Raw genomic sequence first — 13534 nt, 5'->3', positions numbered from 1 at the left:
AGGGGATGTATCTTTATGTATTGTGTATTTTGTCTTTCAGTGTCATATAAGCCCGTGTGGGCTGGGCACATTAGTGCATGACACTTAAATAAATCAAATCAATCAAAAAAAATGTACCAAAATAATCTTGTTTGTATCTGTGGATACAGCTGCAATTTTCATGATTAGATTGGGTTTTCCATACATAACTGTATCCTTTATAACTCTCCTAGAAATATAGGACAGAGGTATGTAGGATGACTCTTATATTGAAGAACATGAAGAGAACAGCAGAAGAAATATAAAAAACCGAGTGGATTTTAGGGAGGAGTTGAAACAGACTTTGGGAGAATCAGGAGACTTTTTTAATTGCATCGATCATCAATTTCTTTCATTACTCAGTTTTGGCGCCCTCTACTAGTCTTTGCCTGTAGTAACCATAGTTCTTTCAGCTGCCGTTTAAAACTTTATAAACATATTTACCTTCAGGATCTTTTGAGGTTTTAAACATTTATAAAAGTATTTCCAAAGAGCACAGTAAAGATCTGCTGAAAAGAAATCCATGAAGAAAACATATACAAGCTATAAACTTTACATACGGACATAGCCAGGTAAATCTAATGTAGATAGTTAACTTGCTTTATTTTTTCACATCTTTAGGAGGCCCTACTACTGCAGGGCATCAAAAAATTGAATCAAACTCTTGTTGTTCCTCCCCACGGAAATCTTTAGTAAAAGGTAGGGATGGCCCGTTTGACACGGGGCTTCGGCGCGCGGTTCACCTTCATGAAACAGAGTGTTTCGGCACAATGTTTCAAAGCGTGTGTCAACCAGCGCAGATCACGTGATTGATGACGTATGACGCGCCAAATGCATCACTCACCTGAACCAGGTTTCAGATCTCAGGTGTGTTTGATCAGAAGGGCGCGCTGTTGTCTATAAATACAGATGAATCCCAAACAACGTTTCCCGACCAGTTCTGTTGTTTCCCGTGTATCGTAAGAATCAACGTCATGGCACCCGGTAAAAAACGTTCTGTGGCTTGGGATCATTTCAACTTGATTTCTCCAAATAAGGTAATACACTATTAACGTTATTTTATTAGTAGCCATTGCTGATTATGTCAGTTTTATAGGTATGTCTGTCAGTTGAAAGGAATCATTTTTATTCTTTCCATTTTTTTTTTTAGGTGCAATGTTTGATTTGCAAACATGAATTTGCATTTAATGATAGTACATCCTCCATGATGCGACATCTCCGCTCCGTTCATCATGTTGAAACTCCGCAGTCGGCAAATCAAGCCTTCAATCCACCTTGTATTGGTAATAAGAATATATCCAACTAATGGCACACTAAGAACTGAAACAGATAGCTCAGTGGAAAAATCAGTGACATGTGAATGCTGAGGTTCCGGTTTCGAGGCTCAGCTTCTACAACTAATATTTTTTTTTTCTTCATATGTATATTTTGCAGTGTCAAGAAAGCAAGAACTTGATTCTGCATTGGTGGATATGATTGTAATGGATGCACAACCATTTTCAATTGTTGAAGACAAAGGCTTCAAGGTAAGGTGGCTAATATTATATAGCATTTACATTATTTATGTTTTTGTGTACATAATAAGCTGTATTTTATTTGTCACTATTAGGCTTTTGTCAACCTTTTGGACCCATCCTACATAATTCCTAATAGGAAGGCCTTGAGGACAATGGTGGAGGAGAAGTACAAAGCCAAAAAGGAGAAGGCTTTAGATGTGGTTAGCAGGGCCTCTGCTGTCAGCCTTACAGCAGACATGTGGACATCCATTAACATGGACGCTTACTTGGCTGTAACATGCCATTTTATCACCGAGGAGGTAGGTATCCCCTGCTTTGTGCAATGCTTTGGTTTATGTATCTCAGTTTGACTTTGTTCATTCTAGGTGGAGCTGGCCTCTGTGGTCTTGGGGGTTCTGAAGTTTCCCCAAACCCACACTGCAGCTCACTTGGCTGAGGCCAAAAATCTTCTCATGGAAGAATGGGGAATTAAAGGGAAGGTGCGAGCCAGATCAATAAAGTACAAAATCATTCATCAATATGGCCTCCCAATACCTAATATACATGATTTGTGAACATGTAATCTTTCTTCCAGGTGACAGGCCTGGTTACAGACTGTGCTCCCAACATGGTTGCATGTGCTAATATATTACTGTTTCGGCACATAATGTGTTTTGCACATATGCTTAATTTGGTGGTGAAAAAGTCCCTTGCCCAAACCCCTGAACTAGAGGATATCCGAAGTAAGGGGCGTAGGATTGTCGGTCTTTTTAAATCCAGCACCACAGCGAAGGAGAAGCTGTCAGAGATGCAGCGACAGCTGGCCAGGCCAGAGCACAAATTAATACAAGAGGTGAAACATTTTCTTTTTTTTAAATCTAAGATTTTACATGTTTTTGCAGTTGTTTATTGTGTTACTTTCTTCTCTCCTTTAAAATGTGCTTGCTGTCTTATCTTAGGTGGAAACAAGATGGAACAGCACATTTAATATGTTGGAAAGGTTGTTTAAGGAGAGAGAGCCACTGGGGGCAGCTCTGGCCACCCTCCATACAGACCTTCCTCCACTCACCTCAGAGGACTACCAGGCCATACACCACTGCTTGAGCATTCTTTCACCGTTTCAAGAGGCCACAGTTGAGCTTTCGACAGAAAAACGAGTGTCAGCATCCAAAGTCATTCCCATGGTCAAAACGCTGAAACATTACATCTCAAGCAGGTGTGGTCAGATCACACACCCACTTGGTGAAAAACTGGCCACTAACTTGAAGAACAATCTCCATGAGAGGTTTTCAGCTCTGGAGAAGGTCACTGCTCTGTCAATGGCAACCTTGTTGGACCCAAGGTTTAAAGAGCTGGGGTTCTGCAGCCAAGGCTCTGCCCACACGGCCATAGAGCGACTCACTAAAGAGTGTGCTGCAACAATGCAGGCGCTACTTCCAGAGGCACAGCCACAGTCGCCACCTACACTGTAAACCCGAATAAGTTCAGTGAACTCAAAAATTTTGAGGAAACAGATTACATAATAATTTTTGAGTTATCTTACTTAAAAACTATAAGTTCATTTGAACTTAAAATTTTTGAGTTGAATAAAATAAAACAATTTAACCAAATGTAAATTATAACTTTTTATTTAACCAACTTAAAGATTCTTACTTTACTAAAATAGCATATTATGATTTTATTGAACTTTAAAACAGTACTTAATTAACTGAAAAACATTAATTTATCTCAACTCTAATTTAATGCTTTAAAGTATAAACTAAGTCTTATATTCTTAGTCAAGATCACTGTTACAAAAAACGGAGGCAGAATTGCAATTGCATGTTTATTATTTATCAACCTGCATGAATGCATTAGAACAATTTGTTGTACAACAAAATACAAAAACACTGCACAAATTGTGTTAAAAGTACACCAGCCATTAAAATATAAAAATAAATCAACCCTTAAAAAACAAAAAAAGTGCATCAGTCTTTTACACCATTTGCATATAATAATTTGTTGTAATGCAAAACACAAAATACAAAAACACTGCACAAATTGTGTTAAAAGTACACCAGCCATTAAAATATAAAAATAAATCAGCCCTTATACAAAAAAAAAGTGCATCAGTCTTTTTAAATTCTCCCACAAAACGTTGTCTTTTAACTGCTTTTTCTTGACAAACTAACACTCAAAATGATGCCAATCAATTTAAACAGCCATCAATGAAATGGAATGGAAAACAGTGATATTTGTATAACAATATTTTCAACAGTTAAGTAGAAGAGGAAATTAAAATCAACAACCATGAACATGGACAAAAAATACCATTGCGAGCATTTCCTAGTATAACAGCTTGACATTTGGAACACTAACCTAACTATGCATGTGCCAACACCGTAATATGCTACTCTATCAATGAAAGATCGTTTTTGAGACGAAGAAGACATGGTTTCAACTGTTTCCCATCTTCAAGGCCCATCAGTTCTTTTTGGATGAATGTGAATGTATGAATCAGTCTTTTTGGATAGTCTAAATGCAAGACATAGATCAACCCAAACAACAAGACAAATGCATCAGCCCATTTAGAAATGTCGCTAACCACAACCTCATCTTCCACGACAACTGCTGCACTGAGTGGACTGAGATGGATTAAACTGTTCTCATTGACAGTTGTCAGAATGGCAACAGAGGTGCTACTGATGTCTGGCTCTGGTGACTCTTCAATCTGGAAAGGACAAAAACAATGTAGTATTAAAGAGAGAAAATTGATCGTTTCAGGAATGAAAACTTTATCAAAACCTACAACCTAAAATTGAATGACATTAAAAGCATGTCAGAAATTACATAAAGAAAATTATGCAAAGAAATCAAAATAATACTTTATTTGTATAAGACTGCACATCATTCCATAAGGCATCTCAAAGCACTGTATGTAAAAATAAAAAAAACTTTTAAGACATGACAATCTGAAAACAATCAGATTCTTTCAACCAAACCCCACCCCTCCATCCACCTAACCAGTTTCACCAACATTACCCTCAGCTCGTCAGATCCAGTGCAACGCGGACAGACAGTGATGACCTTTTTCACCTGCATCTGTAAAACAGTGTTTTTCAACGAGCGTGCCGCGGCACACTAGTGTGCCGTGTGAAATTGCCCTCATTAACTGATCTAAAAACATTGACCATCACCTGGGTATCAGCTCTGTGTTCATCCAAACATCCTGATAAAACACTGAGTAGTTAGGAATATAAAAGATCATAAAATACCTTCTTTGCGTTTATTTTATTATATTAAAGACATTTTGATAAGAATGCAGGTACCGCCATGGGGAAATGTCTTGTGAGACAGATAGTTTGAAGATTGTGGTAAACACTGGTGCTAGCTGGTCAGCACATCCCTCCAGGACACGTCCAGGAATTCCATCAGGTCCAGCTGCTTATCTAGTATTCACCCTCTTGAACTCTTTACTGATGTCATGCTCACTCACAGTTAGCACTCGTTCCTCTCCACCAGGTTGTGTCATTGTTATGGAGCTGTTGTTCTTAAACTCGGCATAGAACAGCTCCAGAACAATAGCTGTGCTAACATGGCCAAAAGTAATCGAAAAGAACGCCTGATCGGAAGAAAAATTTGTGAAAAAATAAAAAGGCAGATGGACTTATACTAGGGTTGTGCCGATGGGTGATGGGTGAGTGACATCCCGATGGAGAGACACCATCGTGACGCCACGCCCCCGCCACGTTGCGAGTCGACACCATAAGCCGCGGTTACATGTGCAAAATATCTTGATGGGATCAATGGTCGGATTAGAATCCAACCATGTACATGGGCCCAGAAAAATGTTTTCAGAATATAACGAACGTTCACTAAGGTCACACTTTCAGTCGGAATAAATCATTCGCACTTTCGCAGTAGGGTTTGAAAACCGGAAGGGGATATAAGTTCCGCTGAGCAGCTATTTTTAAAAAAAAACTTTATTGAATATAACAATTCAATACAAAACAATGTTAAACAGCGCCGAGCAGCCATATACATTAACATGTCAGCTCGGTATTATACGAGACGATCTTCTAAACGTGCTTTTAATAATGTTACGGTTATTATGAAACAACTGTTCGCTCATCATTTGAATTTTAATCCGTGTGGTCAGTGCTTTTTCTGAACGGAGCCAGAAAGAAGCCAGGATTAGCAGTATGCTAATACGGCGTGTGAGCTTTTCAAAGCAGAAATGTCGCTCAGTCCTTAGAAAACGTACAAACAATCACGTTACCCAACAAAAAATACTTACATTCCAAACTTTGAGGAATTGTGGGTCCTCCTCGCGTAGATATATTGGAAGCCCGTGCAGGACCAGAGTACGCTTGACATCGGCATCTTGCTCTTGCTGCACAGAGACGCACACAAATTAATATGGCAAATATATTTGAAATGACTGCACCTCTTGGTCTACCTCAGTTCAGTTTTTATATTTTTTATAATTTTCTTTAAGTTATACATTAATTAAAAAAGGAAAAAAAAATGCACATACTATGACACTATATTCATATTTACCAATGCATTGGGATCATTTTGATACTACTTATGGGAACATTTCATTCACTGAATTAGATACGCTTGGTCATCATCATGAACCGACCAAAGTCAGTCCTTTCTTTTAGCTATACTAATGCATAATGTTGATAATGCCATGCAGTTACACCTCACCTGTTCGTCATAGAGGTTCAGAAAATTCCGTAGAACCTCTGAACCCCTACCGGTTCGTGTCGCTTTTTGTCTAAACAAAATCAGCATCCTTGGTGTCCGTCTGTCTAGTTCAGAGTAGAACTGATTTCTTAGGTTAACATTAGTGATGCGATGGAACTCCGCACAGATCTACAAAAAAAAAGTGTTAATCACCTCTTAAAAATCTATTAAAAGAACTGAAAGAAAGGTTTTACCTGTGAATCAATGCGGAGCGCAGGCCATTTTTGCAAGAACTCTCCAATCATTGGGTCTTCTTTAATGATCTCTAGGCGGCGAAGTGCAAAGGTCATCTGCATGAGTTTGTCAATCAACAGGAGATTTCTTTGACTTCTCTCAACTTCTTGTATGATTTGGATTCTAACATTTTCAAGGCTGGTAGAATCATGTCCCTTAGGGAAGTCAGGCAGGTAGTTCACCTCAGCATGCTTGGCTTTTTTTATATTGTGATGCGGATGCTCTTTGTCAGGATTATTGTGGCTTCTTCTGCCAGAATTTACAGCGACTTCTAGGCATCCAGCTTTGGCTAGCTTACTACGAAAATTCCCCATTTTATACTGCAAGCTCCACTTCCATCCATACCATCCACTTGCACTACTTTTCTCTTTGAGACATGGATGAGCCGTCACAAGAGCTTCTGCTGCCATGGCTATATTTTTTTCAGTAGGATAGGGTTTATAATTCATGATTGCTGTGGCCATGCTTTCCAAGATGCTACTTTTTTGGGATCTGGTCAAAGTGACTGTTTTCCATGACTGTTCATAAGCTGCATTTCCTTCTAGAAGAAGATGTTCCACTTCATAAGAGAAAGTAGGCACATTGAAGATGTCTGGCCAGGATTTCAGTCGGTCACTAATGGGCACATGAGGAAGCATTTCAGTGTTGGAACTTTGTAATGACTCGCTTTCAGCTTCAGATCTGACAACTTGGAGTGTCCCTTTTTCTGGTAAATCTTTAATGTCAACCAAGCAACAGAGTTGGCCATCAAAATCTGGATCTTCATAGTTGAGTGTAAACTCATGGTCAAGTCTTGGCCTACACTTTTCTTGCAGTGTTTGGATGAGATGCTCAACTGAATTGGGACGCTCAGTGAGGGTCAACTTCACAGCTATTTCTGGAGCTATGAAAATGCGTAGTATGAACTTTGGGGGTTCTGTCATTGTCTGAATAAAAAAAAACAAAAAACAAAAAGACAAATAAGATTACTTCACATTTTGATTAATTCACAGCAACATCACTTCCTAAGTGGAAGTATAAAGCGTTTTGGTGTCAACAAGAGTTTACCATTGACATTGTAGGCACAGACTGGCAAACTGTCATTAAGTTCCATTAGACTATGAACAGCAGTATTTCCAGGGAACAATTCAAATGATCTCAAATGTTCTGTGTAAAAGGACTTGTGATCATTGCAAAGAAAAGTTACATTGTTGTTGACAATGAGGATGTTTTCAACTTTGCTGAACTGCGGTAGTCCCCCTTCCTGACCAACTGAAACAAACATTCCAACATCATACGGAGTGCCATCAATAACAATCTTAGATGCTGCATAAATGATGTCAGAGTCTGTTATGTGATGTATGTGTTGTTTTGCCACGTCTGGTAGTTGTGAAACGAGAACAGAAGAAACACTGGATGTTTGTTGATGTGGCTTAAAAAAAGCTTTGGCGCTAAGGTGGTATGCAATCATGTACTGATGTCTAGTTGCAAGTGTTTTAAGAACATTCTTGAAATTTTGTGCATCATGTACAATGCGTTTGAAAAAGCGATGTTTCCCCTCAAATCTCATTGTCCACAAATGGACAAGGGGCCCAAAGCACCGTATGAGATGGGGGTAGTGTTCAATAAAGTGGTGTTTAGGGAGGAATGTGAAATCAGGAAAAACTTCCTTTAACATCTGTCTGTGATCTAGTATCTTGCTTTGCAAATACTGAATAGACTCCTGATCAAATACTGGACACAAAATAAGCTCCACAATGTCTTTCAAATCCATCAATATTGTCCAAGCCCCGTCGCCCTCAGGAACTGTGTCACCAATAATCAATGGGAGTAATCTCAATAATGCATTATTTTCATGCCCGTTGCCACCAATGCTTCTCTTGGTGGCAAAGGTTTTGGCAATGGGTCTTGGTTTATCAGTGGCATCAGAGCCCTTGTATGGAAAGGACTCGATTTTTTTGTTCAAAGAATCAAGAGAAAAATATTTGAGCCTAATCATCCGATCAATACAGAGAGCCAATTCTAGTGGCACTATGCCCTCTAAAAGATCATGCAAGACATCAGGTGGGAAGCCAGTGACTGGATGAAAATGCTCAAGAGTGCTTTGCAAAATACAGTCGCCTTTAACACCACACAGACTGGAAAGATTACCCTGCAACACATCCTGTACATCTCTGTCATGGGTGGGTTTTGTCCTAGGATTAAAGTCACCCTGGAAAACATCAAGAGACTGAATCTGGTTGTGTGTTGCTTTGCAGAATCTACACACATAGCCAGCTCTGAAACATTGGACAAAGCCAGCGAATGAATGAGCAGCCAGATTATCAGAAACGACACACAAAACAGTGCCATGAACAGTACAACCAAGGGGCTCAATATACAGACCATCTTTTTCAAGAGTGCCTAAGTCTTTTAACAAGGGACCAAGGGTTTTTTGATAGCCATACTTCTGAACATCTGTCACTTTACAAAGTGCAGCTAGTTGAATTACATGAAGTGCTGATCGGTATTTGTGAGGAAGGTCTGCAAACACCCAATACACCGAGCAGAGCTTGTGGATTTTTCTAGACGTACCAAGAGGATTTGCAATTTCAAGGTCATCGATGTACAACATTAGTGGCAATGTCAACTCTGAAGAAGACAACATCTCATTTTCCTGGTAATACAAGCCATCTTTATGGCTCTTGTAATGCCCTTTTTGTGAGTTCTTAGTTTCGCTAATGAGGTCAATGACATCAGTGTGTTTAAAGATTTCTTGAATCATTTCAAGTATTGGCACATATACTGCAGTGTGCCCTGCCTCCAACACATATTGCACTGGCATGACAACAGGAAAATTCCTCTCAATGTATGTTTTTCTGCGTTTTGCAGATGACAAATCTTGACCCTTGGCTGTTTCAGTGACAAAAATGTTGGTGTTCACAACTGAAGTAACCAATTCATTTACAACAACTTCAGTAGCTGGAACAGAGTGCTTTTGCAATATTTCTTTGACAGCATCTTTTAAGAGAGGCTGAGATAAAAGAAATATCTCCCTCAGATCATCAACAATATCTTGACAAGCTCTCTCAGAGACATGAAGAATTGCCTGCATTTTAAGAAACAAAGAGGCCAAATTTTTATGCAACTGGGCTTCCAACAAACCAGTGTCACAAATCTCATCTTCAGAAGCAGGCAAATCTTCATGTGGATCAAGACAATGCTCTTCATCAAAATCAGCAGTAGTTTGAGCTGCCATGTTTTCTGTAGACACAACATCATCACTGAAATCTGAATCGCTACCATGAGTCCTACTCTTATGGGCATTGAAAGATGAGCAAACATTTGTGGTATACCTACAGTTCTTAAATGGACATGGTACAGTCTCATGGTTTTTCAAGTGTCCTCTCAAATGAAAAAACAAGCTTTCCTTTGATAAAGGCTGACTGAATGTACACAATGGACAGGTAAACAGTGATATACCTGCGTGTACCCCAGGATCACCTTTATGTTGGTGAGAACGTGACAAGTGAATTTTCAAGGCATTAAATGATGCAAATGTACAAATGCAGTTCTCAAAAATACATGGCAGTGGTGTTACTTTGGAATAATGCACGTGTTTCAAATTGTAGTGCTTCAATAGTTTTGTCTGCGTGTCTGAAGAGTGGACACATAGTTTACACTTCCAATTCATTTTACTTTAACTACATAGTGGCCTTACTAGCCTCCTAATCAAGTGTAAAAGCCCTCAATGAGTTGACTCCTACAGCGATGGTCCCTCGTATGTGTTCCTGTAACAGTTAAAAAGTAGTGTTATAGAGATGCAATAAAAAATGTTTCCATTCGTTACATGAATAAACTGTAGGTTACCAAGTGACAGGCTGGTGATTCTGACAAACTTTAGATTCTTTAGGGTGTCAGGTCTATGTATAGAAAAAGTAGATGAAATTAAACTAAAACCTAGTATTAAACGTTTAAACTACAAAAATTACTTCTGTTGCTCCCAGAACTATTTCATCAAGCAGCTCTTGGTCAAAGTTGATGACAGAAAGATAGACAATCAAGATTAGAACTTCTTAAAGATTCACAAGTACTGTATTTCTTAAATAGCCTGTATCTAAATGTTATCTTTTAGATGCATGTTCACTTTGTACAACTTCGATATTTTCAATAGAAAAATAATATGCCTGTTGTTGAGAAAAGTCAATATGACCTGGTAAGGGCCACATGAAACACTTTTGAAAGGATAAAGATGCACATCAAAGAGTACCAGAAATCTTATTGGACTGGCATTGTCTTTTCTAAATATCTGATCCTCAACTGATCCGTTTTTTTTTCTGATGAATTCAAAGGTTTGTTTTCTTGCTAATGTCTGACTTTACATTATTAAACATTTTTTTAGTTCAAATATAGAGCATTTATACTTGTAATAAGGGGTGGGCAATAAATTCTAATTATTTTTTTAGACTATTACTTTTTGGAGAGGAAAAAAAATAGAATAAAATAAAATGACAATCAAGATATTTTCCCAGCGGTCTGCTTTTTTGGGCTTCCATTGTTCTGAGTAATGTCAGCCTGTCTGTCTCTACAGGGCTCAACATAGCAATTTGCCCACTGGTCCGGTCCTGTTTCTCGAGCAGCACGGTCCACAAGACTTTATCACTTGTCCACTCAAGCCACTAAAATATCTAACGGTTAATATATTTTTCACCTTTTTCAATAAATTATATTTTACGAAAACGCTTAGATTTACCTCGTCTTCATCGCTTTTAAAGTTTGACGTCCGCCATGATTGTTTTGATCATGTGGTGCGCACCCTCCGCAACAGTGTTCACTCTCTGCATCCGTCGGAGCAATTTAACGGGGCGAAAATGGTGTTGCAGAGTGTGTGTGTGCTGAGAGGGGTGCGTGCCGCGAGAGAAAGGGGAAGGAGATGCAGGTGGAAATGGGGGTGTGAGCACGGAGCGGAGGTGTGCGTTGAGATATTGTGTGTTCGAAGGACGGAGCACCTTAAGAGAAGGTGTCCCCCCCCAGAATAACTGTTTTGGAGTCGTTCTTAATCCGCTCTGGTGGCTGAAGGTTCCGAACGGGAAAGTGAACCCCAAAGGAAAATCGCCTTCGGCCCTGGAGGAAATCTCCCCTGCACTTCTGACCACGGTCGGAAAGAGAGAAAAGCAAAGAGAAGTCCCCGCGCAGTAAAGGTTCAACAATAGCTTGGGAAGTTGGACAAGGAGACAACGAACGCACAAAGATGTTTCTCGAACTTCCCCAAGCTGGCCAAATATTTAATGAATGCATTAAAGATGAAACTGTATGCACTGAGCTTCAAGCTGAATCATAGGCTACGTTCACACTGCAGGGCTTAATGCTCAATTCGGATTTTTTGAAAAAATTGGATTTGTTTGCTAGACCGTTCACATTTCCAAGTAAATCCGAACTTTTGTGATCTCCAGTGTGACCGTGACACGACCCAAACGAGACCCGCATGCGCAGAAGCCAGAAGAATACTCAATGGTGAACGACGTCACTTGTTGTTTGCGGAGCAAACGTTAACAATGGATGTCAACAACAGTGCTGTCAAAAGCGGAGCTCTTTTTGTAATATTAAATTTATTTTCACAAGGAGCAGCACAATTACAATCTTCTCATTTTAAGAAGGCAATGGAGTCGGGATCGTCTGTATCCACTGTTATGGAAAGGAAATGTGCATGTGTTGGGGCCGCGCACCCGCGTGTGCAAACGCGTGCCGCGATAGAGAATAGGGGGGGGGGGCAGTGTGGGCGCGCATTCATGTTGTGTGTTACGGAGGACGGTAATAAAAGAAGGTTTCCCCCAGATTACATGCTATGGACTCTTTATTAACCCGTTCTGGAGAATCTAAGGATCAGAACAGGGAGGAGGAGGAGGATCGCCTCGGGTCCGCCGCGCTTCTGAGCACGGTCGGAAAGGGGAGAAAGAAAAAAAAGTTATCGCGGGAAAGGTTCAACACCATGCTCTGCCATTTATCTGGAAATTTTTTCAAAAACCGCCCAGTTGCGATAAGAGCCCTGGAGTTTGGTCTGAAAAGAGCGATCACCCCAAATATTAATCCAATCAGTGACCTCCCTTCCCTTCCACTGACTGGTCTCAGCAGCATCGTCCACCATGGTTGATGTTTACGTTCTCGTTCCCGCCTACTTCAACGCAAAAGATGACGTTTGTTGCGTGTCGATGACGTACGGTTCGGAATCAAGTCGCCTGGCCGGTCAGACGGCGGTCGCAATTGAAAAGAACGGCTCCAATTCGGAATCAGGACGGCAAACCCACGGGGCCTGGGTCGCAATTGAAAGGATCGGATCTGTGTCATTCAGACTGTCATGAAAAGATCGGAATTGGGCCGCTTAGGGGCAAAAAATTCGGAATTGGGTCGTTTCAGCCTGCAGTGTGAACGTAGCCAAAGGCAACTCCAAATACCTGACTCATATTTTTCTCTGGACTACAACGGCCTCATTACACTGTCCACATTGTCAATGATACATATTAATATTTTTTAACTTATGCATATACTATAATTACAGATTTCAGAGTATATGATTTGATGAGAACAATCTGGAGACGAACAATTTATTTTAAATTACTTTACATTTAAAAACACAAATCACAACCATGGGCCAAATATACCATTTTGAGTATTAAGCAAATATGATATGATACAGGTATCACTTTTTCAAAACCTAGCCCAATTCATGATATACCTACTACAAAACTATAGATTCCTATACTGTTAATTAAATAAATAAATATTACGCCATTGTGAAAAACAGCAACATGAAGTAAAAACAAAGCTAATTTCGAAAATATTTATTTTGAAATCTTAGTTTTCTGAAAAAAGACGTATAATAATAATAATAATAATAATAATAATAATAATATTCCCCATGATTAAAAATGAATATTTTAAAATGCTGTTTTAAAATAATGAACAGGTTTTTAAAGCAAAATGAGATATATTGAATAATATAATGGCTAATTTAAATTCTTTGTGCAGCTTTTTCACCATTTCATGAACTTTTTATATATTTAAGAGAGATTTATTGGTTGATTGTGTATTTGCATGAG

The 13534-nt window shown here is 39.3% G+C and overlaps 2 protein-coding genes across 2 annotated transcripts; one reads left to right on the top strand and one right to left on the bottom strand.

Annotated features, from left to right (window-relative positions):
- The first annotated feature begins 801 nt into the window (after positions 1–801).
- Positions 802–2987, top strand: LOC111946447 (zinc finger BED domain-containing protein 4-like). The gene is made up of 7 exons (XM_023949774.1): positions 802–1055; positions 1169–1301; positions 1453–1544; positions 1628–1834; positions 1901–2014; positions 2110–2367; positions 2474–2987. The coding sequence occupies exons 1-7, from the start codon at positions 993–995 to the stop codon at positions 2984–2986; spliced, it is 1380 nt and encodes a 459-aa protein (XP_023805542.1). The 5' UTR covers positions 802–992; the 3' UTR covers position 2987.
- A 329-nt stretch (positions 2988–3316) lies between these two features.
- LOC110015644 lies at positions 3317–7144 on the bottom strand. The gene is made up of 4 exons (XM_020706192.2): positions 6440–7144; positions 6207–6374; positions 5791–5886; positions 3317–4224 (listed from the first exon to the last, which is right to left on the bottom strand). Exons 1-4 carry the CDS (start codon positions 7115–7117, stop codon positions 3904–3906), a joined length of 1263 nt encoding a protein of 420 aa, XP_020561851.2. The 5' UTR covers positions 7118–7144; the 3' UTR covers positions 3317–3903.
- Between the last annotated feature and the right edge of the window lie 6390 nt (positions 7145–13534).

The sequence above is a fragment of the Oryzias latipes genome, chromosome 19 (genome assembly GCF_002234675.1).
Source record: "Oryzias latipes chromosome 19, ASM223467v1".
NCBI classification, from domain to species: Eukaryota; Metazoa; Chordata; class Actinopteri; order Beloniformes; family Adrianichthyidae; genus Oryzias; species Oryzias latipes.
The sequence above is the reverse complement of the archived record's forward strand: the minus strand, read 5'-3'. Positions and strand labels throughout refer to the sequence as shown.

Coding starts and splice junctions, on each gene's coding strand:
- LOC110015644 (XM_020706192.2), bottom strand. CDS start 7,117: ATGCTTCCTCATGTGCCCATTAGTGACCGACTGAAATCCTGGCCAGAC. Junction 6,375..6,439: donor CGCTCCGCATTGATTCACAG/GTAAAACCTTTC, acceptor TTTTTTTTGTAG/ATCTGTGCGGAGTTCCATCG. Junction 4,225..5,790: donor AATTCCTCAAAGTTTGGAAT/GTAAGTATTTTT, acceptor TGTCCTTTCCAG/ATTGAAGAGTCACCAGAGCC.
- LOC111946447 (XM_023949774.1), top strand. CDS start 993: ATGGCACCCGGTAAAAAACGTTCTGTGGCTTGGGATCATTTCAACTTG. Junction 1,302..1,452: donor CTTCAATCCACCTTGTATTG/GTAATAAGAATA, acceptor TATATTTTGCAG/TGTCAAGAAAGCAAGAACTT. Junction 2,368..2,473: donor AGCACAAATTAATACAAGAG/GTGAAACATTTT, acceptor GTCTTATCTTAG/GTGGAAACAAGATGGAACAG.